Source organism: Pogoniulus pusillus, chromosome 40, assembly GCF_015220805.1.
Source record: "Pogoniulus pusillus isolate bPogPus1 chromosome 40, bPogPus1.pri, whole genome shotgun sequence".
Lineage (NCBI taxonomy): Eukaryota > Metazoa > Chordata > Aves > Piciformes > Lybiidae > Pogoniulus > Pogoniulus pusillus.
Window position 1 is genome coordinate 2,485,378 of NC_087303.1, and position 24,315 is coordinate 2,509,692.

The 24,315-nt window shown below is 60.3% G+C and overlaps 1 protein-coding gene across 1 annotated transcript; it reads right to left on the bottom strand.

The window, feature by feature from the left end:
• Positions 1-6,458: 6,458 nt before the first annotated feature.
• MED1 (mediator complex subunit 1) lies at positions 6,459-23,882 on the bottom strand. Its single transcript, XM_064174031.1, is given in 18 exon segments — positions 6,459-8,500; positions 8,502-9,738; positions 11,024-11,129; positions 11,226-11,321; positions 12,220-12,421; positions 13,514-13,632; positions 14,357-14,481; positions 15,536-15,647; positions 16,326-16,415; positions 16,830-16,903; positions 17,608-17,682; positions 18,285-18,356; positions 19,241-19,269; positions 19,482-19,614; positions 19,734-19,788; positions 21,153-21,231; positions 22,118-22,224; positions 23,683-23,882. Coding segments are annotated over 18 exon segments (4,752 nt in total). The 5' UTR covers positions 23,711-23,882; the 3' UTR covers positions 6,459-6,487.
• Between the last annotated feature and the right edge of the window lie 433 nt (positions 23,883-24,315).

Here is a 24,315-nt window from a genome sequence, read left to right on the forward strand (position 1 = left end):
GCTTCCCCCAAGCTGCTGCTGCTTGCTCTCCCCCGGGGACCGGTCCACCCCTGTGTCGTGTGTGTGTGTGTCCCCCCCCCCGGGGACAGCTGTTGCAACAATGCAGCGCCGGGAGCAGCCCTGGCTCCGCAGCCTGCTTTGTGCTGCAGCCTTTGAATAGCTCTCATTGTTCAGCCTCTGCTCCTTCCGACCTCTCCGGGCACCCCCTCACCACCCCCCCCCCCCACCCCCCCTCCACCCTCCCATCCCCAACTCTTCCAGCAAGCAAATTTCTTTCCTCCCCACCCCCCTTCCACTTACTACCCAAATAAAACCCGAGGCTCTGGAGCCACCTTCCCTCCCCCCACCCCCCCCCAGCACCACCGGCCCGGCCCAAGCTGTTGTGTTTTTCCAGCCTCTCCCTTTTTCCAGCTCCATTTCCCAGCCTCTTGCTCCAGCACCAACTTCGCTGCCACCCACAGCACCCCCTCGGCAGCAGCCTCTGGACTGCCACTGCCACTGCCGCCCCCCTGAAGTCCTCCATGGGGAGCTCCACGACGTGGGAGAGAACAGCCCCCACCCACACCGGGCAGGGGAGTGCGGGGAGGTGTGGACAGGATGAGTTTCCCAGCGCAGCTCCCAGCCCTGGGCTAACTCCTGCCCATGGCTGGGAGGTTCCTCCTGCTCCAGACCTGGGCTAACTCCTGCCCATGGCTGTGAGGTTCCCCCAGACCTGGGCTAACTCCTGCCCATGGCTGTGAGGCTTCTCCTGCTCCAGACCTGGGCTAACTCCTGCCCATGGCTGAGGCTCCTCCTGCTCCAGACCTGGGCTAACTCCTGCCCCTGGCTGGGAGGTTCCCCAGCCCCAGACCTGGGCTAACTCCTGCCCATGGCTGTGAGGCTCCCCCAGCCCTGGGCTAACTCCTGCCCATGGCTGTGAGGCTCCCCCAGCCCTGGGCTAACTCCTGCCCATGGCTGTGAGGCTCCTCCTGCCCCAGACCTGGGCTAACTCCTGCCCATGGCTGTGAGGTTCCTCCTGCTCCAGACCTGAGCTAACTCCTGCCCATGGCTGTGAGGTTCCTCCTGCTCCAGACCTGGGCTAACTCCTGCCCATGGCTGAGTCTCCTCCTGCCCCAGACCTGGGCTAACTCCTGCCCATGGCTGAGTCTCCTCCTGCTTCAGACCTGGGCTAACTCCTGCCCATGGCTGTGAGGCTCCTCCTGCCCCAGACCTGGGCTAACTCCTGCCCATGGCTGTGAGGCTTCTCCTGCTCCAGACCTGGGCTAACTCCTGCCCATGGCTGTGAGGCTTCTCCTGCTCCAGACCTGGGCTAACTCCTGCCCATGGCTGAGTCTCCTCCTGCTCCAGACCTGGGCTGACTCCTGCCCATGGCTGTGAGGCTTCTCCTGCTCCAGACCTGGGCTAACTCCTGCCCATGGCTGTGAGGCTTCTCCTGCCCCAGACCTGGGCTAACTCCTGCCCATGGCTGAGTCTCCTCCTGCTCCAGACCTGGGCTAACTCCTGCCCATGGCTGGGAGGCTCCCCCAGACCTGAGCTAACTCCTGCCCATGGCTGTGAGGCTCCCCCAGACCTGGGCTAACTCCTGCCCATGGCTGGGAGGCTCCTCCTGCCCCAGACCTGGGCTAACTCCTGCCCATGGCTGGGAGGCTCCTCCTGCCCCAGACCTGGGCTAACTCCTGCCCATGGCTGTGAGGCTTCTCCTGCCCCAGACCTGGGCTAACTCCTGCCCATGGCTGAGTCTCCTCCTGCTCCAGACCTGGGCTAACTCCTGCCCATGGCTGTGAGGCTCCCCCAGACCTGGGCTAACTCCTGCCCATGGCTGAGGCTTCTCCTGCCCCAGACCTGGGCTAACTCCTGCCCATGGCTGGGAGGCTCCCCCAGACCTGAGCTAATTCCTGCCCATGGCTGGGAGGTTCCCCAGCCCCAGACCTGGGCTAACTCCTGCCCATGGCTGGGAGGTTCCCCAGCCCCAGACCTGGGCTAACTCCTGCCCATGGCTGTGAGGCTCCCCCAGCCCTGGGCTAACTCCTGCCCATGGCTGTGAGGCTCCCCCAGCCCTGGGCTAACTCCTGCCCATGGCTGTGAGGCTCCTCCTGCCCCAGACCTGGGCTAACTCCTGCCCATGGCTGTGAGGTTCCTCCTGCTCCAGACCTGGGCTAACTCCTGCCCATGGCTGAGTCTCCTCCTGCCCCAGACCTGGGCTAACTCCTGCCCATGGCTGTGAGTCTCCTCCTGCTCCAGACCTGGGCTAACTCCTGCCCATGGCTGAGTCTCCTCCTGCCCCAGACCTGGGCTAACTCCTGCCCATGGCTATGAGGCTCCCCCAGCCCTGGGCTAACTCCTGCCCATCATTGCGAGGTTCCCCAGCCCCAGACCTGGGCTAACCCCCCCCAGCCCAGCTCCATTCATCCAGGACCTCCCTTCCGGCTCGGTCCCAGGGGCGTCGCGGGGGGCGGCTGCGGCTGCAGCGAGCGGACACACGGACGCGCCCGGGGGACACACGGACGCGCCCGGGGGACACACGGACGCGCCCGGGGGACACACGGACGCGCCCGGGGGACACACGGACGCGCCCGGGGGACACACGGACGCGCCCGGGGGACACACGGACGCGCCCGGGGGACACACGGACGCGCCCGGGGGACACACGGACGCGCCCGGGGACACACGGCCACGGTGACATCCCCACTGCGGCCGGTCCCGGCCTTCCCTCCCCGCCTCAAGCCGGGCCGGGCCGAGCGGCCTGGGCGCGGGGGCCTCACCTCAAAGCGGCTCTTGGTGACTCCGTTCATCTCCCTCCGCATGGCGGGGCCGGGGAGGAAGGGAGGCAGGGGGAGGAGGGAGGAAGGAGCTGCCGAGGCTCCGCCGCCGCCGCCGCGGCCGAGATCGCTGCGGCCTCAACTTCAACCCAAAACAAAAACACTCCGCACCTGCCAACAACGAGCTCGCTGATTGGCCAGCGCCGGGCCCGGCGGCGGCGGAGGGGGGGGGATGGGGGGGGGGATGGGGGGGGGGGGGGGGGAAGAGGAGCGGAGCGGAGCCGCCGCGGCGGGGACACCCCCGCGGGGATGGGGGTTGGCTGCTTGCTCGGATCGATAGGGAGCGGAGCGGAGCGGGAGAGGTAGCGACCCAGGGGCTCTGCGCGTCCCAACCGCCCGCACCTACCCCGCAGGCCGCCGTCCCCATCGCGTCGCCGCCGCCGCCGCCGCCGCCACCACCGGGCTCCTCCCGCCCCCCTCCCCGATACGCCCGGAGGGGGGCTGCGAGGGGCGGCCGCTTTTTGCTGGACACCGGAGACTGCAGAACGATCTGCCGTCCCCGGTGGTCCCCTTCGCCGGAGCCCGGGAGGGGCAGGACCCCTCCCACTTCATTTCCCTTCCGCGGAACCCGGGGAGTGCAAGGACACCCCCACACCCCCCCCCCCCCCCTCGGCCCCGGACATCGAGGCTGCAGGATGCCCCCCCCACCCCTTCTCTAGAGACTGGGAGGTGCAAGACCTCCCCACTCCCATCCCCTTCACCGGACACCGGGGGCTGCAGGACACCCTCACACCCTTTCCTTGAACACCGGGGGCTCGAAAGCCTCCTTTACACCGAACTGCGGGGGGGGGTCAGGGGTCAGGCTCCCCCATCCCGCTCCCCTTTCACCGGACACCGAGAGGTGCAGGATCTCCTCCCCCCGCCCCGCAGCTTCCCGTTCACAGAGAGCTGCAGGACTCCAACCCCCCCCCCCCCCCCGGGATATCCGGGACCCGGGGAGGCTCCTCCCGTTGATAACAGCGGGCCCGGGCCAGGGCCCCAGCAGTGCCCGCCCCGGGCCCGACAGTTCCCGCCCTCCCCGGGAGGAGGCCGCGAAGCTCAGCCAATCACAGCCTCTGCTGGCGTGACGTCACGATGGCGTCATTCCCGCGGGAAAATCGAGCGTGGCAGCAGGTCCCCGCCGCCTCCCGCTCCCTCCCGAGCCCCCAGCGCTCTCCGTTTCTGAAGGCTTGAGGCTTTTGCTGTACCAAAGAAGGTTTATTGGCAGGAAAATGTCCCCCTGCCGGCTTCGAGGCACCCCCCGAAGGCTGTGCCCAGGCACCCCCCCGAAGGCTGCGCCCGTGGGAATGATGCAATGTGGGGAGAGGGGAGGAGGATGATGATGAAGGAGGATGTACAAAAAAAAGCCAATTCTGGCAGCTATTTACATCATCACTGCATCATCATCATCATCATCATCACCACCCGGGAAAGAATCACTTTGCTGTCATCTCTGCAGACAGAGATCGTCAGGGCTTGGCTTTTCTCCTCTTGTTTCGCCTTTGTTCCCCTTCTCAATACTGAAAGAATGGAGGGGAAGGGGAAAATAAAAATCGGGAATACACCAAAAGATGGTTTAAAAAAACAAAAACCCAAACCCAACCCATTTTGTGCCAGATTGGAGCATTTCCAGGTGGCAGTGGCAGTGCAGGAGCAGATGGCAGCACTCAGTGATGGCTGCAGCCTGCAGCTGGTGCCCAGCTCTGCCCTCTCTCACTATTTCCATCCCACAACCCACCAAAAAGGGGTGAAAAGCTCCCACGGTGTTGGGAGGAGAAGACACTGGTCCTCCCTTCCCCTCTCCCAGCCACCTTTCCCAGAGAGGGAATGTGTGGCTCTTCCCTTTGGTGGGAATGCTGAACAGAGCAGCATTTGCTTCCCATTTCTCCCATGTAAAAGCAGCTCAGGGAACCCTACCCTGAAAGTCCCAGCCCTGCTCTGGCCCCAGAAGAGTTTCTTTGGAAAGTTGCTGATGCCTTCATCCAGCTATGAACAGATCCATGGATTCTGCTCAAACCCAAGGGAGGGCTAGACCCAAATCCATGGATCTTGCTCCAATCCATGGATCTTGCTCCAATCCATGGATCCTGCTCCAATCCAAGGGCTAGACCCGAACCCATGGATCCTGCTCCAACCCATGGATCCTGCTCCAACTCAAGGGAGGGCTAGACCCAAATCCATGGATCCTGCTCCACCCCAAGAGCTAGACCTAAATCCATGGATCCTACTCAGACCCAAAGGCTAGGCCCAAATCCATGGATCCTGCTCCAACTCATGGATTAGACCCAAACCTATGGATCCTGCTCAAACCCAAGGGCTAGACCTAAATCCATGGATCCTGCTCAAACCCAGGGATCCTGCTCAAACCCAAGGGAGGGCTAGATCCAAATCCATGGATCCTACTCAAACCCAAGGGAGGGCTAGATCCAAATCCATGGATCCTGCTCAAACCCAAGGGAGGGCTAGATCCAAATCCATGGATCCTACTCAAACCCAAGGGAGGGCTAGATCCAAATCCATGGATCCTGCTCAAACCCAAGGGAGGGTTAGGTCCAAATCCATGGATCCTGCTCAAACTCAGGGATCCTGCTCAAACCCAAGGGAGGGACAGATCCAAATCCATAGATCCTGCTCAAACCCAAGGGAGGGCTAGATCCAAATCCATGGATCCTACTCAAACCCAAGGGAGGGCTAGATCCAAATCCATGGATCCTGCTCAGACCCAGGGGAGGGCTAGGTCCAAATCCATAGATCCTACTCAAACCCAAGGGAGGGCTAGATCCAAATCCATGGATCCTGCTCAAACCCAAGGGCTAAGCCCAAACCCACTGGAGGAGGAAATTCCACCAAAAGACATTAAAAAAAAAGGGAATTCTTTTTCTTCTTCCACTCATGCTTCCAAAAGGAATAACCCAGCCTAAAACACTCCTTCAACCAGTTCAGCTTCAAGTGTCCTCAACTGATTCCAAGTGGGAAGGGAGCTGAGGACGTGGGACTCACCCAGCCCAGCCTCTGCTGCTGTTTGCTCCAGTTTGAGGGCTGCTCTCACCAGTTTGGGGGCTGACCCCACCAGTTTGGGAGGGCTGCTCTCACCAGTTTGGGAGGGCTGCTCTCACCAGTTTGGGAGGGCTGACCCCACCAGTTTGGGAGGGCTGCTCTCACCAGTTTGGGAGGGCTGCTCTCACCAGTTTGGGGGCTGACCCCACCAGTTTGAGGGTTGCTCTTACCAGTTTGAGGGCTGCTCTCACCAGTTTGGGGGGTGACCCCTCCAGTTTGGGGGGTTGACTCCACTGGTTTGGGGAGGTTGCCCTCACCAGTTTGGGGGCTGACCTCTCTGTTTTAGAGGGGTTGCTCTCACCAGTTTGGGGGCTGACCCCACGGGCACACACTCCCTTGGGCTCCCACTAACCCCATTAATACTCATGAGTGCAGGCTGAGTGATGGGCTGAAGGCCACGGTGGGGCAGGACCCCCATGCCGTGCCCAGCTGGCACTGCCCACTGGCACTGCCCACTTCTCTGCTTGGCCTTTGGAGAACCTTGGGAATACTTTTGGTTTGTCTTCTCCTCCTCTTCCAACCCTTCTCTGCAGAAGCTCAGGTGGCAGGTTTAGGATGGATGCTTCCTCTCTGCCCACCTCCAGAAGCCACCAGGGCCAGCACCCAGCTCGCTGGGCCAGCACCCAGTCACTTTAATTGCCAATCAGAGCAACGTCCATCAGGTCATCATCTTCCTCCCCAATCAGGAACTCGGGGCTGGCCCTGGAAGGCCTCTCTGCTGCCAGCATGGTGCTGCTGCTCATGGACAGAGACTGCTCAGCAGAGATGGGAGACTTGGACCAGCTCTCGGGCTTCATGCCGTGAGACTTCTTCTTGTCCCTGTCCTTCTCCCGCTCCCTCTCCCGGTCCCGATCTTTATCTTTGACTTTCTTCTTCTCCTTTTTGTGTTTCTTGTGCTTCTCAGAGCTGTACTCAGGCAGGGGCCGGATGCCATCATCAGAGCTGGGGCTGTTCTGGTAGGACTTCTCTGCAATGGAGGACCCTGACTCGCTCTCGCTGTCCACGTTCTGCGGGGTGTAGGCAGGGGACTTGCTGTGGCTGGGGGAGCAGCGCTCGTGCTTCGGGGTGGAGCCGCTGATCAGAGGGGACCCATAGCTTTTGGATGAAGCCATCTGAGGTCTCAGGCCTTCCCCACCTCCTTCCCCAGGTTTCTGGAGGGTTACTTTGGCTTTAATGCTGGGGGAGCCACCGTCGTGTTTGCTGATGATGATTTTGGCCACCCCGGTGCTGCCGACGCTCTTGGAGTCGGAAGCCTTCTTGGAGGAGTCGCCAGAGCCTCCGGACACAGAGACTTTGGATTTCTCTTTGTCGCTCTTCTCACGTTTGCCCTGGAACTCACCTCCAGACATGTTGTGTTTGGAGGACATGGCATGGCTGGAAGGGTTGGAAGTGGGTCCCATCTGCCCATCCATGGGGTCGTCTCCCCCAGGGCCGCTGGTGACGACGCCGTGCTTGAGCTTGTCGATGACCGCGGTCAGAGATGGCTTCTTGTTCCTGCTCGGAGACTTCCCCTTGGAGCTGCCGTGCTGGTTTTGAGATGAAGACATGGAAGAGCCACTAGATGAAAAGGAGGATGAAGATGCTGTTGAGGAATTTGAGGAAGGAGGTGGCTTCTGTGACATAGACCCAGAGGAGCCCATTCCCGAAGAGGATTTCATACCGGAGCTGGATCCAGTCCCAGCCATGTGGGAGCCTCCAGAGCCCGCACTGATAGGTGACTTCGCTTTCGATGATGGAGGTGTCCCCGGGACAGGTTTCATGGGAGATGCAAGCTTGTCAGAGCCTCCTGAGGGTCTGGAGTGAGAGGGAGAGATGTTTGGTTTGCTCATGGAAGGGTTCATAAGGGACGAAGGCTTCCCTTGAGGTTTCATCTTGGCGCTGCCGGAGCCGCTGCTGAGGCCGTGCTTGGTGATGGGGGAGGACCCAGGCTTGCCCACGGCCTGCGCCGAGCTCTTGGACTGCCCCGAGCTGGAGCCACCTTGGCTTGAGTAGAGGCTGCTGCTGAGCTTCGAGCCCGAAGACCCTTCTGATTTGCTGCTCTTCATCTTGCCTGAGGTGGAGGAGGAAGAAGAGGAGGAGGAGGAGGAGGAATGGCTGTGATGGCTTTTGCTGCTGGAGGAGGTGCCGGAGCCGCTGCTGCTGTACTGGCCGTGGGAGGAAGGTTTGCCCACAGTCACTGTGCCCTTGGGGATCTGAATGGTGATTTTGGGAATGGGAGGAGTCGCCACACCGGGAGGAGTCTGAGATCTACCGGAGCTCCCGGGAGACTTGGAGCCGCCGGTGCTCGCCGGGGGTGTGAAGGGCCTGTTGGAGGAGCTGTGGGATGGGGATTTCCCATCAGTCTCCTGCTTCTTCCTCTTGGGAAGCTTCTCTTTGCTTTTCCCATCGCTGGATGGGGTCCTGCTGCGTTTCCCTGGCTTCCCATCCAGGCTGGGCCCTGCCATGCTGCTCCCGGAGCCATTCCCTTCCTTCACCCTCTTCTGAGCCTTCTCCTTCCCCAAATCCCCTGCGTTGAGCAGGGGGCTCTGAGCCCCACCATGATGCTCCATGATGTCAGAGGACCCCAGGGCCTTGCTGGCAGCAGCAATGATGCTGAAATCCACCGTGTCGGACTGGCTGCTCCCCTTGAACTTACTGTCCCCCCCCCTCCGCCCCCAAAACCTGCACCCCCAAGGTGGTCAGAGCCTGGGAGGCATAACCCTTGAAGTCATCAGCGTCTCTGCTCTGACTGCTCTCATCAAAGTACTCCTCCCCAAAGCCACTCTGGCTCTGGCTGTTGAGCAAGTCGGGGTTAAAGTCGACCCCGTCGGGGAAGAAGTGGTTGGAGGAGTCGCTGCCAGGGCTGCCGGCGGCGTCGGCGATCAGGTCGGCAGGGTCGGTGTAAGGGTTCTCGGTGGGGTTGGGCTGGAACACGTCAGGGTCAAAGAGAGCACTTTGGGAGTGGCCTGAACTGGAAGAGTCTCTCACCGGGGTGCCGATGGGAGGACAATCCTCGGCGGCGCTGGGCAGCTTGGAGGCCTCCTCGGCGATGTCAGAGAGGATGTCGGTGACGTCGGCGCCGATGCTGTCGGAGCTGGAGAGCCGAACCATGCGCTGCATGCTGGGCTGGGGGTGGGCGAGGGGCTGGGGGTAGGTGGTAGGGGGAGTGCTGCACTGGCTGGGGGCTGGGGTGATGTGAGGGGTGTCCAGGGTGTCTGCAGTCATGTTGACGTCAAAGATGGGGTTCTGGGAGTCGACGTCCATGGAGAAGAGCTCCCTCTGGAAGTCATCCTCAGTCTGGTGTTTGGGTTTGTCGGCAGGCAGCCGGGATTTTTTTTTCTTGGGCTTGCTCCCCCCAGGCCCCACTTCCATCCTAGGGGAGCCAGAGGATGAGTTCTGCCTTTCCAGAGGGCTGCTGCCATAAAGGGTGGAGAAATCCTGAGGGGGATTCTCTTTGAGGAGGTTCATGAGCATGGGATGGTTCTTGGTGTTGCTGGCCGGGGAGGAGACCGGCGGTGGGGTGTGATGGGGAGGGGTCGGGCTGGAGCCGATGGTAGAGCCAACGCTGCCTGTGATCTGCAACAGGCTGGTGAGGATTGGGTTCTGAGAGACTTTGCTGAAGTCCTCCCCGTGGCCCACTGAGTCGTGCCTCTCTTTCATGCTTATGCTCATGTTGAACAGAGTGGTGATTGGCCCCCCGGGAAAGGTGCTGGTCGGGGTGGTGGTACCGCTCAGGGGGTTGCTGCCTGTGGTCATGCCGTACCCTGGGCTGCTGGCTGGGGGGAGGTTTTTCTTCACCATGTCCTCTACTGTCTCTGCAATGAGGGACAGGGCTGGGGTGTCTGCTTGGATGGTTTCTGCCTTCCTACGGATGGCTCTCATGGTGACAGGAATGGACATGCACCTGCAAGAGATGAGGCGGAGAGGTCGCTGCGGGCTGAGGGGGCTGGGACAGGGCAGGAGGGCAAGAGAGGGGATTCTGCCCCTGGGCTCTGCTCTGCTGAGGTCCCAGCTCCAGCCCTGCCTCCAGCTCTGGTGTTCCCAGCAGGAAGAGGGCACAGAGCTGCTGGAGCGAGGCCAGAGGAGGCCATAAAGATGAGCTCAGGGCTGGAGCAGCTCTGCTGTGAGCAGAGGCTGAGGGAGGTTTTTGGTCTGGAGAAGAGAGCACTGAGAGGGGATTTAATCAATGTTTCTAAACACCTGAGGGCTGGGGGTCAGGAGAGGGGGGGACAGGCTCTGCTCACTGCTCCCTGGGGAGAAATGGGTGGAAGCTGCAGCATAGGAGGTTCAGCTCAGCACAAGGAAGAGCTTCTTGACTGGAAGGGTCCCAGAGGCCTGGCACAGGCTGCCCAGAGAGGTTGTGGAGTCTCCTTCTGTGGAGCCTTTCCAGGCCTATCAGGATGTGTTCCTGTGTGCCCTGAGCTAGATTGGGTGTTCTGCTCTGGCAGGGGGGGTTGGACTGGATGATCTCCTTGGGTCCCTTCCAACCCCTAACACCCTGTGAGCTGGGGGTGTGCAGCCTGCAGAGGAGAAGGCTCCAGGAGCAGCTGAGAGCTGCTGCCAGTGCCTGAAGGGAGCCTGCAGGAAGGCTGCAGAGTGACTTCTGCTGAGGGGGTCTGGAGCCAGCCCAAGGGGGAATGGTTTGGAGCTGAGGCAGAGCAGGCTGAGAGTGGAGCTGAGGAAGGAGTTGTTAAGTGTGAGGGTGGTGAGAGCCTGGCCCAGGCTGCCCAGGGAGGCTGTGGCTGCCTCCTGCCTGGGGCTGGCCAAGGCCAGGCTGGATGAGGCCTTGAGGAACCTGGGCAGGTGGGAGGTGTGCTGAAGAGTGGTTGGGCTGGAGGAGCCTTGAGCAAAGCCCTCTGCAAATGCCAACTGCAGAGAGCTCTGCCACACCTGACAGGGCTCAGAAAGGCACCAATTGCAGCAGAAGGCATCCACAGGCTGGCACCTTGGGCATGCACTCAAAAATAAGCAGCCACAGTTCAGTGCCTGGAATGGAATCTTTGATGGAGCTCCAAACTTTCCTCTCTGTCCACTCCCAGAACTCCTGCCCAGAGAGAAAGGCTCCAATGCTGCTGGGAGAGAGAGACCCCCAGGGAGAGGTGGGAGTGAGAGACCCTCCCAGGACTGCTGGGAGAGAGACCCCAGGGCCCAGCTGCATGGTCTGGGGGGTACAGAAAGCCTTTGCTTACCTCTGCACCACTTTGGCAATGAAGTCATCAGTACAGATCAGAGCATCTGAGAGGCCTTTGTAGAGCTTACAGCTCACATGAGTGGAGTCCTGCACATCCATCACCACTACAGGGCAGAAAGGGTTGGCAAGAGATCAAAATCCAGGCTGCAGTGGAAGGGAAGCCCCCAGAGCATGCCCCTGCTCCTGCTGTGCCCACCTACCACAGACCAGGGAGTCGTTCACAGGGTGCTGGAAGGAGACACTGAAACAGGAGTCAGAGAGAGGGCAGACCTCAAACTGCAGGATCCCAGGAGAATCTGCAAGACAGAGGATCAGACCTTCAAGATCTTCTCATTCCAACCCCCTGACACGGGCAGGGACAGCTCCTGCTCGAGCAGCCTGCTCAAGGCCCCCCCCCCCCCAGCCTGGCTTGCAACACTTCCAGGCTTGAAGCCTCCACAGCTTCTCTGGGCAGCCTGTTCCTGGGCCTCACCTCCCTCATGGCAAGGAATTTCTTCCTCATGTCTGATTCAGATCCAGCTTCTCCCAGTTTGAAGCCATCAGCTCTCATCCTGCCACTCCCAGCCTCTGCCAAAAGTCCTTTCCCAGCTCTTCTTCTCCAGGTAGCCCCTTCAGGCACTGGAAGGCTGCTCTAAGGTCTACCCAGACTCTTCTCCAGGCTGGGGCAGTTCTACTTGGAGAAGGCTCCAAGGTGATCTCAGAGCAGCCTTCCAGTACCTGAAAGGGCTCCAGGAGAGCTGGGAAGAGACTCTGGACAAGAGCTTGGAGTGCCAGGAGGAGGGACAATGGCTGGGAGCTGGGAGAGGGCAGAGTGAGAGTGGAGGAAGAAATTCCTGCCAGCGAGGATAGGGAGACCCTGGTATAGGTTGCCCAGAGTGGATTCCCCCTCCCAGGAGGTGTTCAAGGCTGGATGAGGCCTTGAGCAGCCTGTACATGTGAGAGCTGTCCCTGCCCATGGGAGGGGGCTGGAACTGACTGAGCTTGAAGGTCCCTTCCAACCCAACCCCTCCTGCGAGTCTCTGAACACCCTCCAGGAACTGCTAGGTCAGGGAGCAGAGGAGCTGAGCCAGAGGCCCCAACCCCTCAAGAGAGATGGACAGGAAACAAAACAAAGAACAGGAGCCTCATTTCTTCTTCTTCCCCCTGGGCAACCTCCCCCAGGGTTTCTTCCCCACCCCCCCCCAAGCCCCTCACCTTCTTTGAGCACAGTCCTCTTGACGCAGCTGCCGATCAGAGTGTTGTAGGCAACCTGGTGCCTGATCAAGTTGAGGATGAGAGGAACCTTGCCAGGGTGCTGGAAGGCAATTTTACTGAGCAGAGTCCCCTGAAGGCTTCTTCCATCTGGGAGAGGAGCATCTTTGTTGAGAAAGTAACAGTGCTGCTGGCCTGGAAGAGCCTGACAAAGAGTTCCTGCTTTAGTCCAGCTGCTGCCGGGGACAAGGCAGCAACAGACAGCTGGGAGGCAAAATCCAGGTCCCTTATGGGGCCAGGTGGTGCCAAAGCACCTTCCTGGCTGGGAATGACAGAAAGCAGAGTCCCTTCCTTCCAGTCTGAGCAAGCAGAACAGCATTTTGGCTCCTCAGAAGCAGTGATGCCATTAGGGAGGTTCTCCTGCCCCTCTGCTCTGCCCTGCTGAGGCCACAGCTGGAAGCTTGTGTCCAGCTCTGGGACCCTCAGCTCAAGGAGGAGCTCAGGGAGCTGCTGGAAGAGCCCAGCCCAGAAGCACAGAGCTGCTGCAGGCAGAGAACATCTCCTGGGAGCACAGCTGAGGCAGGCTGGGGCAGAGGAGCCTGAGGCTGCCCTCACTCCTCCTGCTGCAGCTGTGCAGGGCTGGAGCCAGGCTGTGCTCAGGGGTGCCCAAGGGCAGGGCAAGGGGCAGTGGGTGGCAGCTGGAGCAGAGGAGGTGCCATGGGAACAGGAGGGGAATCTTTGTGCCTGTGGGGGACCTGGAGCCCTGGAGCAGGCTGCCCAGAGAGGCTGTGGAGTCTCCTTGCCTGGAGCCTTGCCAAGGCCTCCTGGATGTGCTGCTGTGTGCCCTGCTCCAGGTGGCCCTGCCCTGGCAGGGGGCTTGGACTGGCTGAGTTTTGGAGGTCCCTCCCAAGGCCTCCCCACTCTCTCAGTGCTCCCTGCCCCCACTAAGGCAGCTGCCAACCCTTCTGAGCCCGAGGGAAACCCTCAGCAGCTGCCAGGGGCTCAGGCACTGAGCTGAGACCTGTCCCAGAGTGACTGACTCAGGCAGAGCTGGAAGGGAAAGAAGGGAGAGAGGCTGGGGAGGCTCAGCCCCACCCTGCCCTGCTGCTCCTGCAGCTGCACCCCAGCAGCCCTGGGTTATTTCATTAACTAATTTTGCTAATTACTGTGGGCAATGCCTGAGCTGAATTCTACTGCTCTGCACCAATCTTTTTCCTCATCACAGCTGAAAAACCACCTGAAAAGAGCTGAAATGCCCTCAGGAGTGGAAGCCTCTGGGCTGTGCCAAGGTACTCACTGCATAGAAGTGCATGTTGTGGTTCAGAGGGCCAGGATCAGCCTCCTTGGAGAGTTCAAACTGGGTGATCAGCTCATACAAGGGGACAAAGGTCGTTGGGGTGTCAAACAGAGGGATACCTGAGGGCAGAAGATGGCAGAGAGTGATGGCACCTGGCAGAGATGGCACTGCTCAGGAAAGGGAAGCCTTGTCCAGGTTGTGCTGGAAAGAGCAGAGAGTCCTGAGGGACTTGAGGCCATGAGAGCAACCATGGTGTGGTCAGTAGGTCAAGGGAGGTTCTCCTCCCTCTCTGCTCTGCCATAGTGAGGCCACATCTGGAATTCTAAGTCCAGCTTTGGGCTCTCCAGTTCAAGCCAGGAAGGGATCTGCTGGAGAGGGCCCAGTGGAGGCTGTGAGGATGATGAAGGGAGTGGAACTTCTCTGCTGTGGGGAGAGGCTGAAGAGCCCTGGGGCTGCTTAGCCTGCAGAGGAGCAGCCTGAGAGAGGACTTGCTCTGAGGGGTGGGTGTCAGGGTGCAGGTGCCAGGCTCTGTTTGGTGGTGCCCAGGGGCAGCACAGAGAGCAGCAGGCACCAGCTGCAAGCCAGGAGGTTCCACCTCAACAGCAGGAGAAGCTTTGCCAGTGGGAGGGTGGCAGAGCCCTGGAGCAGGCTGCCCAGAGAGGTGCTGGAGTCTCTGCAGAGCTTCCAGCCCCAGCTGGATGTGCTCCTGTGTGACCTGCCCTGGCATGGGGCTTGGGCTGGAGGATGTCTGGAGCTGCTCTGACTGCCCCAGGCCAGGTTGAAAAGCAGCAGGAGGTGATTGCCACAGCCTGGGCAGTGTCTCCCTGGCAGCCTGGAACCCACCTGTGCAGGCCTGCAGCTTCTGGAGGAAGGCTCTGGAGACTGGGATGGGCTGAGGGAACTTGAGGAAGAAGCAAGCTGGCAAATCCACACTGTTGGCACTGGTGATGGAGGAGAAGGATGGAGTCCTGCACAGGGTCGGGAGGAGAGGGCAGGAGCTCAGGGCACCACTCTGCCTCCTGGGCCCTGGGCTCTGCCCTGCTGAGCAACCAACTCCAGTCCTGCTCCAGCTCTGCTGTCACAGCAGGAGGAGGGCACAGAGCTGCTGGAGGGAGGCCAGAGGAGGCCACAAAGCTGAGCCCAGGGCTGGAGCAGCTCTGCTGTGAGCACAGGCTGAGGGAGCTGGGGAGGAGAAGGCTCCAGGGACACCTCAGAGCTGCTGCCAGTGCCTGAAGGGAGCCTGCAGGGAGGCTGCAGAGAGACTTCTGCTTAGGGGGTCTGGAGCCAGCCAAAGGGGAATGGTTTGGAGCTGAGGCAGAGCAGGGGGAGAGTGGAGCTGAGGAAGGAGTTGTTGAGTGTGAGGGTGGTGAGAGCCTGGCCCAGGCAGGCTGTGGCTGCCTCCTGCTTGGGGTGGTCAGGGCCAGGCTGGATGAGGCCTTGAGGAACCTGGGCTGGTGGGAGGTGTCCCTACCCATGGCAGGGGAGGTTGGAACAAGATGTTCTTTAAGGTCTCTTCCAACCCAGACCAGTTTGGGACTCTGTGACTGTGACCTCTGAAAAGTGAACTCTTCAGGAGCAGGTCAGTGGCCTCAGTGTGCTCTCTGCAGCTCCTGAGAGGAGGTGGCAGTGAGGTAGGGGCTGGTTTTCCTCTCTTTCAGGTGATAGGAGAGGAAGTGGCTTCAAGTTGTACCAGGGGAGGTTTGGGTTGGACATGAGGAACACTTTTTGTCCTGCAGGAGTGGTCAGGGATTGGCACAGGCTGCCCAGGGAGGTGGTGGAGTCCTCATCCCTGGAGGTGCTTCAGGACCTTGTGGCCATGGTCTGGTGGCCATGGTGATGCTGGGTTGGATCTCAGAGAGCTTTTCCAAGCCAACCAGCTCCAGGGCTCTGGGACAATCTCTGTTTCTTGGCTCCAAGGCAGCTCCTAAGTGTCCTGTGCACTGCTGTGACCTCCTGCAGCCTGATCTGACTGCAGCAGAGGAGAGCTGCCAGCAGGGCCTGGCAGATGTGCCCTTCACTTACCCTTTGCTGTCCACGGGGTGGGAGCCCATGATCAGGGGAGCAATTGGCAGCTTGTGCATGGCCAAGGTCCCCTCCACTGTCACTGCCACATTCATGCCCAGGGAGCGAGGAACTGCAGGAGGAGCCCAGAGAAGAAAAAACCATGAGGGAAAAGAACCAAACAGAGGCTTGAGGAGGTCACTGCCCCTGTGGTGGAGACACCAAACTGCCCTCAGCAGCCAGCTTGGGCTTCACCTTTGTCACCACAGGCTGCTTGCACCAGCAGGGCTCTGATGCAGACTCCCTCAAAGACCTTTCATGGAGTTGTTTGGGTTGGAAAAGAGCTCCAAGATCATCCAGGTCCAACCAGCAACCCAACCCCACCATGGCCACTGAACCATATGCCCAAGGGCCAGGGCCACAGGGTTCTGGGACACCTCCCTGGGCAGTCTGTTCTCATTCAGCTGAGGCAGAGCAGGGTCAGAGTGGAGCTGAGAAAGAAGTTGTTGAGTGTGAGCATGGTGAGAGCCTGGGACAGGCTGCCCAGGGAGGCTGTGGCTGCTTCCTGCCTGGGGGTGTCCAAGGTCAGGTTGGATGAGGCCTGGAGCAGCTGAGAGCTGTCCCTGCCTGTGGTAGAGGTAGATGATCTCTGAGCTCCTTTCCAACCTGGGCCATTCCATGACTCCCTGAGCTCTCTCTAGGCCATCCCATAGTTTTCCTGCATTCCCCAGTGCCAGCAGACTGCTGGAATTCTGCTTTCTTCCCTCCTGCCAGCAGCAGTAACCCCCAGCAGCTTCCCAAGTCCACCTACCACTGTTCTCATGCAGGACAAGAGGGGCTCCAGTGCCATCCTCAAACAGGTCATAGGGTGAGACATAATACTTGAGGTTCATCAGCAGCCCTAGAGGGAGAGAGGGGACAGCTTCTGAGGGCTCCTGATGCTAGGAGTGACCCCAACCACCACCCAGCTCTGTGCCCACACAGGCTGGGCACCCCCACACACCACACTGCTGCCAGTGCACCACCCAAGGGCTCTTCTGTGCCTTCAAGAGCACAGCCACAGCCATAAACCCACCCTGGGTGGCCTCCTGGAGCAAAGTTGGCTTCTGCACCGTGGGAGACTTCCAAATCCTCAACCACTTCATCCCAGACCTCCTTTAATGAGCATTGTCCATTGCTAACATGATGCCAGCTGGACCTAGATGACCTTTAAGGTCCCTCCCACCCCAACCCACTGGATGGAATCTACAACAAAAGGAACCCTGAAGGAAGTTGTTTGAATCCTTTTGAGTTCTGAACTCTTCCATGATGATACCTCCACTCCTGGGGGTGAGGTAGCCAACACTGCCATGAAGGATCTTGTCCAAGGGGTTGGCATTGGTGGCCTGCCTGAAAAGAGAGACAGTTTTGGGCCTGCAGGAAGCCAGAGCAGAAGCCAAAGTTTATGTGTTAAGAGCTTAGTTCAACAAACAGTCATATAGAAATAACCACCCCAGGAGAGCTCAGGCTGGAAGGGACCTCAGGGATCAGCTGTTCCAATTCCCAACCATGGGCAGGGACACCTCTCAACTAGCCCAGGTTGCTCAAGGCCTCATCCAACCTGGCCTGGAACAGCCCCAGGGAGGAGGCAGCCACAGCCTGCTGTGCCAGGCCAAGGTGGGGGTGGTTTGAATCCAAAGAAGGAGATTCAGAGTGGAGAGAAGGCAGAAATTCTCCACACTGAGGGTGGGGAGAGCCTGGCCCAGGGTGCTCAGAGAGGTGAGAGCTGCCCCATGCCTGGAATCATTCCAGCTCAGGGTGTTTGGGGCTCTGAGTATCCTGCTCTGGCTGGGGCTGTGCCTGCTGACTGCAAGGGAGTTGGAATGGATGAGCTTTAGGTCACTTCAATCCAAACCATTCCATGAATCCATGATTCTTTTTCATCCTATTGCTAGCAGAGGCCTTCTGTAGCCTCAGCACTGCACTTCTGAGCCCTGAGGTCAGACTGCAGAGGAGCTGAGGTCCTCCTGGCCCCACAGCATGATCAGAACCAGGCAAAGTGCAGCAGCAGGAACAAAGCAGCAGGAAACCCCAAAGCCTGGAGGGGTCCTTACCAATACATCCCTGCCATCTTGGAGAGGTCCAGCTCCAGGGACTGCAGAGCTAAATACATCTTGGTTTTGAGTTTGCTGGGGGGAAAAGAAAGAGACAAAACTGTCAGAGAATGGAAAGGGCAGGGAGAGGGCACAGCAAAGGCTGCCAAGAAGGCCAAGGGCATCCTGGGGTGCAGTAAGAAGAGTGTGGCCAGCAGGCTGAGGGAGGTTCCTCTCCTGCTCTGCCCTGGGGAGGCTGTGTCTGGAGTGCTGGGTCCAGTTCTGGGCTGCTCAGGTCAAGAGGGGCAGGGACTTGCTGGAGAGGGCACAGCAAAGGGCTGCAGAGATGCTGAGGGCACCTGGAGCAGCTCTGTGAGGAGGAGAGGCTGAGTTGGGGCTGTGGAGCCTAAAGAAGAGCAGCCTGAGGGGGGTCTGAGCAGTGCTGAGCAATCCCTCAAGGGTGGGTGGCAGCAGGATGGGGCCAGGCTGCTGCCAGTGGTGCCCAGTGCCAGGACAAGGGGCAATGGGCACAGAGTGGAACATGAGGAAGAGCTTCTGGAACTGAAGGGTGCTGAGCCCTGGAGCAGGCTGCCCAGAGAGGTGCTGGAGTCTCCATCTCTGGAGAACCCAGACCCAAGAGCTTGTGGATTGGTTTCACCTCAGTTCTGTGGCTGGAGGTAAATGCAGAGAACACTCACTTGTCACCTGGCAGCTTGTAAAGGTTCACCAGGCCTCTTAGGTGCTTTGAAAACTCATCAAAGTTTTTCTCTCTGAAGAAGAGAAGGAGAAAAAAAAGTAAATTGGATCCAAACCTTTGCCATGTTAAGGTTTGGGTTTCAGAAGCTACATGAACAGAGACACTAAGTCGTGGCAGAAAAGAGTTCTGCTACCTGAAAGCTATTAAATGGGTCCTGTCAATGACCCAGCCTGAGTGAATGGGCACAAATCCAGGCTGGGTGCAGAGTGGGTTGAGAGCAGCCCTCAAGGAAGAGCCTTTGGGGTGTTGGGTGCTGAGCAGCTCCCCAGGAGCCAGCAGTGCCCTCCTGCAGCCCAGCAGGCAGCTGTGTGCTGGCTGCAGCCAGGAGTGTGGGCAGAGGGCAGGAGAGGGGATTGTGCCCCTGGGCTCTGCTCTGCTCAGAGCTCACCTCCAATGCTGCCTCCATCTCTGCTGTCACAGCAGAAGGAGGGCACAGAGATGCTGGAGGGAGGCCAGAAGTGGCCAAGGGCTGGAGCAGCTCTGCTGTGAGCACAGGCTGAGGGAGCTGCAGAGGAGAAGGCTCCAGGGACACCTCAGAGCTGCTGCCAGTGCAGGGAGGCTGCAGAGAGACTTCTGCTGAGGGGGTCTGGAGCCAGCCCAAGGGGGAATGGTTTGGAGCTGAGGCAGAAGTTGTTGAGTGTGAGGGTGGTGAGAGCCTGGCCCAGGCTACCCAGGGAGGCTGTGGCTGCCTCCTGCCTGGGGCTGTTCAGGGCCAGGCTGGATGAGGCCTTGAGCAGCTGAGCCTTGCTGAGAGCTGTCCCTGGGCACGGCAAGATGGAGCAGTTCAGCTCTGGGATCTCTTCCACCCTGAGCCACTCTGGGATGCTATGAAACCAGCAGCAGATGACTACTGCAAAGAGAACAGTCAGAAAATGCAGCAAACAACCCATGGCTCACCTCAGATGTTGCACCAGCTCTGGACAGCTCTGAAAAGGAAGGAACACAGAAGGACATCAACGTGGAGAGCAGCAGCTGCAACCACCACTCTCTCTGTGACACCAATCACTCTCCAGCCTGACCCTGCCCTGGCACAGCTGGAGGCTGTGTCCCTTCATTCCATTGCTGGTTGCCTGGGAGAACTCTGCAGAGCTCCAAGCCCACCAGAGCACTGCCCCCAGCTGCAGCAGCCCATACCTACCACAGGGTTCTCCCCATGGTGAGCCACTTTGACATCACACAGCAGCCCAGAGGGGTCCAGCTGCACTTCCACGTAGAACATGTCTGAGGTGATGTAGCACTCGGTGCCGTTGGCGCTCAGGTGAGACCCCAGGCTGCAGGCAGGAAAGGACAACAGCTGCCAGGAGGTGCCCACCAAACCCAACTCAAACACCCTCCCAAGCAGGGAGTGGCATGGTGGGCACAGGCAAAGTGCCTGGAGGAGGAGACCTACCCATTCTGCCTGGCTATGGACTCCAAGCGATCTGTCATGGCAGGCAGAGAAGACACTGGGTGGAGAGAGCAGAGGAGCAGGAGTGAGTGGAGCAACCCAGCACGGCCTCAGAGCAAAGACAGCAGCATCCAACCCAAGCTCAAGGCACCTCCCCCAGCATCTGCTGACACCTGCTTGCCAGGCAGGCAGGAGAATCTGCACAGAGCAAACCAAACCTTGTCAGGAGTTTCTGGAACACCTCCAGGGCTGGGGACTGCACCACCTGCCCGGGCAGCCTGTGCCAATCCCTGACCACTCTGGCAGTAAAACCTTTCCTCATCTCCAACCTAACCATCCCCTGGCACAATTCCAGGCCATTTCCCCTTCTTCTGCCATCTGAGACTAGAGAGCAGAGCCCAGCCTCCACCTGGCTCCAGCCTCCTCTCAGGGAGCTGTAGAGAGCAATGAGGTCTCCTCTCAGCCTCCTCTTCTCCAGGCTCAACAGCCCCTTCAACAAGGAAGAGGAAGGACAAGGGGAGCAAGGCTGAGCTCAAAAACAGCCCTGAGAGCTTCCTGCAGCTGCTGCCAGGAAAGGCAGAAAGGTTGCACTGAAGTGGGCAGAAGGACACTGAGGGGCTGGGGTGGGTGCAGAAGGGCAATGAAGCTGGGGAAGGGTCTGGAGAGGAGCAGCTGAGGGGAGCTGGAGTTGTTCAGTCCAAGTCCCCTGCCATGCCCAGGGACACCCTACCCTAGAGCAGGCTGCACACAGCCTCAGCCAGCCTGGCCTCAAACACCTCCAGCCATGGGGCCTCAACCACCTCCCTGGGCAACCCATTCCAGCCTCTCACCACTCTCCTGCTCAACAACTTCCTCCTCACCTCCAGCCTCACTCTCCCCACCTCCACCTTTGCTCCATCCCCCCCACTCCTGCCACTCCCTCACAGCCTCAAAAGTCCCTCCCCAGCTTTTTTGGAGCCCCCTTCAGATCCTGGCAGGCCACAAGAAGGTCCCCTGGGAGCCTCCTCTGCTGCAGCCTGCACAGCCCCAACTCTTTGTGTCTGTGCTCACAGCAGAGCTGCTGCAGCCTCTGAGCATCCTCCTGGCCCTGCTCTGGACACTCTCCAGCATCTCCACAGCCCTCTTGTCCCAGGGGCTCCAGAGCTGGATGCAGGACTCCAGGTGGGCTCTCAGCAGAGCAGAGCAGAGAGGGAGAATCCCCTCCCTGGCCCTGCTGGCCACACTGCTGCTGCTGCAGCCCAGGCTCTGGTTGCTTTCTGGGCTGCAAGTGCACACTGCTGGCTCCTGCTGAGCTTCTCCTCCAGCAGCACCCCCAGGTCCCTCTCCTCAGGGCTGCTCTCCAGCCACTCCTCCTCCACCTCCTGAGGTGGTGGTGGATTTCCAGAGGCAGCAGAGTGTGCAGGCCCCATGGATGGTACTCACCCTTCAGAGCCTTCTGCAGAGTCTCCAGGCAGCTCACCAGGTGCTGGTGCCCCCCTAAGTTCATCACCACTCGCTTTTCCTTAGCCAGAGAGAAGAAAAAAGGTCCTTTTAGTGCCTCACTCAGCAGGAGGGAAGGAATTATTGCAAAGTCTTGATGCAGCCAAGGGAGGCTCAGGCAGGTAATTAAACACAGATTAGATTTCCTCCCCAAATGCCATCCTGACTTTGATTCCTGGAGGAGAACAGGTGACAGAGGCAGGCCTGGGACTGATTTCATTTCTTTTAGGCAGCTTGCTCATCTGGAGGAGCAGACTGCAGCAAGCTTTTAATAGGCAGAAGCTAAGAATGATGTGACAGATGACAGAGAAACAACCAGACAGGCAAACTTTCACCACCACAACCCACACAGCAGCCTTTGCTGTTGCTCTCCTCTGTCTCTTGCTCCTTTCTCCCCCCACCCAGAGACTCAGATTTCAAACCCAGGCTTGACTAAGCCAAAGCAGAGTCTTGAGAACCCACAGACAGGCAGCAAATGGCTTCACAGCACTCTCAAGCAGCAAGCAGCAGAGTGGTTTGGGCTGAAGCCCCAAGCTTGCTCCTTTCCCTGGTGCTGAGCTGCCAGCCACACCGTGGTAATGAGGTGATAGAGAGGGAGGCTGTAATTAAAGGTAAAGGCAGCTCAGACAGAGAGGGGGAAGGATATCACTCCCTGCCCTGCCCCCTGTGGGGTGTCTGAACTGCCACATCTGAAGCAGCCCAGCCCAGAAGGCAGCCAAGGCTTGAACAAAGAGAAAAGCACTTGGAGGAGATCATAGAATCAGAATCAGTCAGGGCTGGAAGGGACCACGAGGATCATCCAGTTCCAACCCCAGTGCCACGGGCAGGGTTTGGTGCAGAGATGCAAGCAAGCAGGCAGGAAGTGATGTCCAGAGCAGCTCCAGAGCCCCTCCTGCCGAGATCCTCACCATGAACTGCCGAACTAACTTCATGGTCTCTGTCCAAGGCCTGTTCTGGTTGTACTTGGCGTGGAGCCTCTCCAGGAGGGTGCTCATCTTGTTCAGCTTCTCTGTTTCTGTCAGGGAGAGCAGCACAAAGGAGCTGAGGCAGCGCCGGGAGCGTTACGCAGCCAACAGCTGAGCAGCCACAGGGAAAAGGCTTCCTGCCCTTAAGTGATTCCACAGACCTTAGCTGTAACTGACTGAGTCAGAGAATCATGGAATCAACCAGGCTGGAAGAGAGCTGCAAGCTCATCCAGCCCAGCCTGGCACCCAGCCCTGCCCAACCAACCACACCATGGCACTCAGTGCCCCAGCCAGCCTTGGCCTCAACACCTCCAGCCATGGGCACTGCACCACCTCCCTGGGCAGCCCATTCCAGTGCCAATCACTCTCTCTGCCAGCAACTTCCTCCTCACATCCAGCCTGAGCCTGCCCTGCCACAGCTTCAGCCTGGGGCCCCTTCTTCTGGCCCTGGGGGCCTGGCAGCAGAGCCCAACCCCACCTGGCTACAGCCTCCCTGCAGGCAGCTGCAGGCAGCAATCAGCTCTGCCCTGAGCCTCCTCTGCTGCAGGCTGCACCCCCCCAGCTCCCTCAGCCTCTCCTCACAGGGCTCTGCTCCAGGCCCCTCCCCAGCCTTGCTGCATTGCTCTGGGCACCTGCCAGCACCTCAGCAGCTCTCTGCAATGGAGGAGCCCAGAGCTGGGCACAGCACTGCAGGGGTGGCCTGAGCAGTGCTGAGCACAGGGGCACAAGAACCTCCCTGCTCCTGCTGCCCACACTGCTCCTCAGCCAGCCCAGGCTGCCATTGGCTCTGCTGCCCACCTGGGCACTGCTGCCTCCTCTGCAGCTCCTCTCTCACAGCACCCCCAGGGCCCTCTCTGCCTGCCTGCTCTCAGCCACTCTGGCCCCAGCCTGCAGTGCTGCTTGGGGTTGCTGTGGCCAAAGTGCAGAACCTGCCCTTGGCCTTCTTCAGCCTCCTCCCCTTGGCCTCTGCCCACCCATGCAGCCTGCCCAGGTCCCTCTGCAGGGCTCTGCTCCCCTCCAGCAGCTCCACACTGCTCCTAGCTTGGTGCCAGCTGCACACTCACTGCTGATGGACTCAATGCCCTGCTCCAGATCATCAATAACGATGTTGAACAGGACTGTGCCCAGCACTGCTCCCTGGGGCACACCACTGGTGCCAGCTGCCAGCTGGATGTGGCACCATTCACCACCACTCTCTGGGCCCAGCCCTGCAGCCAGTTCTTGATCCAGCACAGAGCGAATCTCTCCAAGCCAGGAGCTGCCAGCTGTGCCAGGGGCTTGTTGTGGCAGACAGCGCCAAAGGCTTTGCTGCAGCCCAGGCAGGCTCCATCCACCCCTGCCCCACACTCACCAGGCAGGAACCTGCCCACGAAAGGAGCTCAGGTTGGCGAGACAGGACCTGCCCTTCCTACACCCCTGCTGGCCGGGCCTGGGCCCTGGGCTACCCACAGACCTTAGCCAGAGCCGATTCAGTCTCGCCAGGCCTCACCCCTCCGCCGGCCACTCACCCTCGGCGCTGCCCGGTACCGCCTTCATGCCTCGGGAGGAAAGGGGCCGGCGTCAGGGCGGGCCGGGAGCGGTGCGGGTCAGGAGGGAGGCGGAGGGAGGCTGAGCCGCGGCCGGGCCGCTCCGTGCCAGCCTCACACGGAGCCGGCGGCCGCCGCCATCCCCCCCGGCCGCGGCTGCGCTGCGCACCTCTCGCGAGAGAGCCGCCAAATCTCGCGAGAGAGAGCGGCGAAGCCTCGCGAGAGCGGCCAAACCTCGCGAGAGGTGTGGGGGGGAGGGAGAGAGAGCGCGCGCGCGCGCGCTGGCGGGATGGGCGGAGCTTGTGGCCCCGAGGCTCCGCCCCCCCGCCCCGCCCCGGCTCCGCCCTCCCTCTCCGCCCCTGCTGCCTTCAAGCGCCGTGCGCGGAGCCCTCCCGCCGCTCGGTACCGGCCGCGCTCAGCTCCAGCGCCCAGCAGCGACGCGCTAACGGCCGGGGCGAGGCGGAGAGCGGCAGGGAAGTGAGGCGGGCCCCGGCTGCGCGGCGCCGAAGGGCCGGCATCGCCGCCAGGGAGCTGTGCCGGAGGGCGCCGCGGCCCCGCTCGGCGCTGCCCGTAACGTCGGCGGCCGGACGGGAGCGTCATCGGCCCGCGCGCGGC